This window comes from Eurypyga helias, unplaced genomic scaffold (assembly GCF_000690775.1).
Source record: "Eurypyga helias isolate BGI_N326 unplaced genomic scaffold, ASM69077v1 scaffold5057, whole genome shotgun sequence".
NCBI lineage: Eukaryota > Metazoa > Chordata > Aves > Eurypygiformes > Eurypygidae > Eurypyga > Eurypyga helias.
The window spans coordinates 12,228-13,345 of NW_010259660.1; the positions used below are offsets into that span (position 1 = coordinate 12,228).

Sequence of the window (1,118 nt, forward strand, 5' to 3'; positions counted from 1 at the left end):
ATCACAAAAGCAAATGTTATTCTCATATAGAACTGATTTGGCTGTTAATGAATTAGTAGCTATTTTCTCACGATAAAAAAATGAAGCAACTATGTGTGTAGGCTTATACTGATTTTTTTTCAGATTCTACTGCAGAGTTCCATACAGTTTTAGTGGTCTACAACTCATGGCAAAATCAGAGTATAATTTAAATTTAGTAATATCCCAGAGAATGGTGTGCAGTAAGAGTGGAAATGCTATGACTGTTATCAGCATAAGCCGTTATAGCCGTAAGAAGATCTTACCTTTGTGAATACTCTGTATGTAATGAACGTCTCAATGGCTGTAATATGGCTTTCAGGATCATCAACTGTAATGAAGAGATCTCTTAATTCTGATTCATCTTCAAATTTATACTGGTTTATCATTGATGAGGGGGATATTGACATTGAAGGACTGAATGAGTTTACCTCAGCCAGTGATGTATTCTACAGATAAGACATGAGAACATCCATATCAATACATCTTTATATACAAACATCCATGCAAATACATGTCTCGGATGGTAAAATGGAAAGTTTTTAAATAGTCTGACAAAACAGATAAATCACAAAGCAGAAGAAAGAATTACATAGTACATGGCAAATCTATTATCCTTTTCAGTATTTGCTTCAGTAAGGATGTAAGAAATGAGATTTATTCTAAAGCTGATGAAAGAGCAAAATGCTACCATTTAACAAGAATGTCACACGTAGCTAGAAAGAGCTATGGAAAGAGCTAGAAGGAGCTAGGCAAAGGAAACTTTGGCCTCCTCAGGGAACTGATTGGCAGAGTTCCACAGGATGAAGCCCTGGAAGGAAGAGGGGCCCGAGAAAGCTGGCGACCATTCCAGGATCTTCTCCTCCAGGCCTAGAAGCGATGCCTCCCAATGAAGAGGAAGTTGAGTAAAAACGCCAGGAGGCCTGTATGGATGAACAAGCAGCTCCTGGACAAACTGAGATGCAAAAAGGAAGCCTGCGGAGGGTGGAAGCAGGAACAGGTAGCCTGGGAGGATTACAGGGGAGTTGTCTGAGCGGTCAGAGATCAGGTAAGTGAAAGCCCTGACAGACTTCAACAAAGCTTATGACAGGGTGTCCCAT

At 39.8% G+C, this 1,118-nt stretch overlaps 1 protein-coding gene across 1 annotated transcript in view; it reads right to left on the reverse strand.

Annotated features, from left to right (window-relative positions):
- The window catches only part of SNX7 (sorting nexin 7), a gene marked incomplete at its 3' end in the record, with an annotated part of 8,995 nt that extends 8,532 nt beyond the window's left edge, over positions 1 to 463 (reverse strand). The window contains exon 1 of the mRNA XM_010154712.1: positions 285 to 463. Within this exon, the coding sequence (XP_010153014.1) occupies positions 285 to 428 (144 nt within the window). The remainder of the gene's footprint in view (positions 1 to 284) is intronic.
- Between the last annotated feature and the right edge of the window lie 655 nt (positions 464 to 1,118).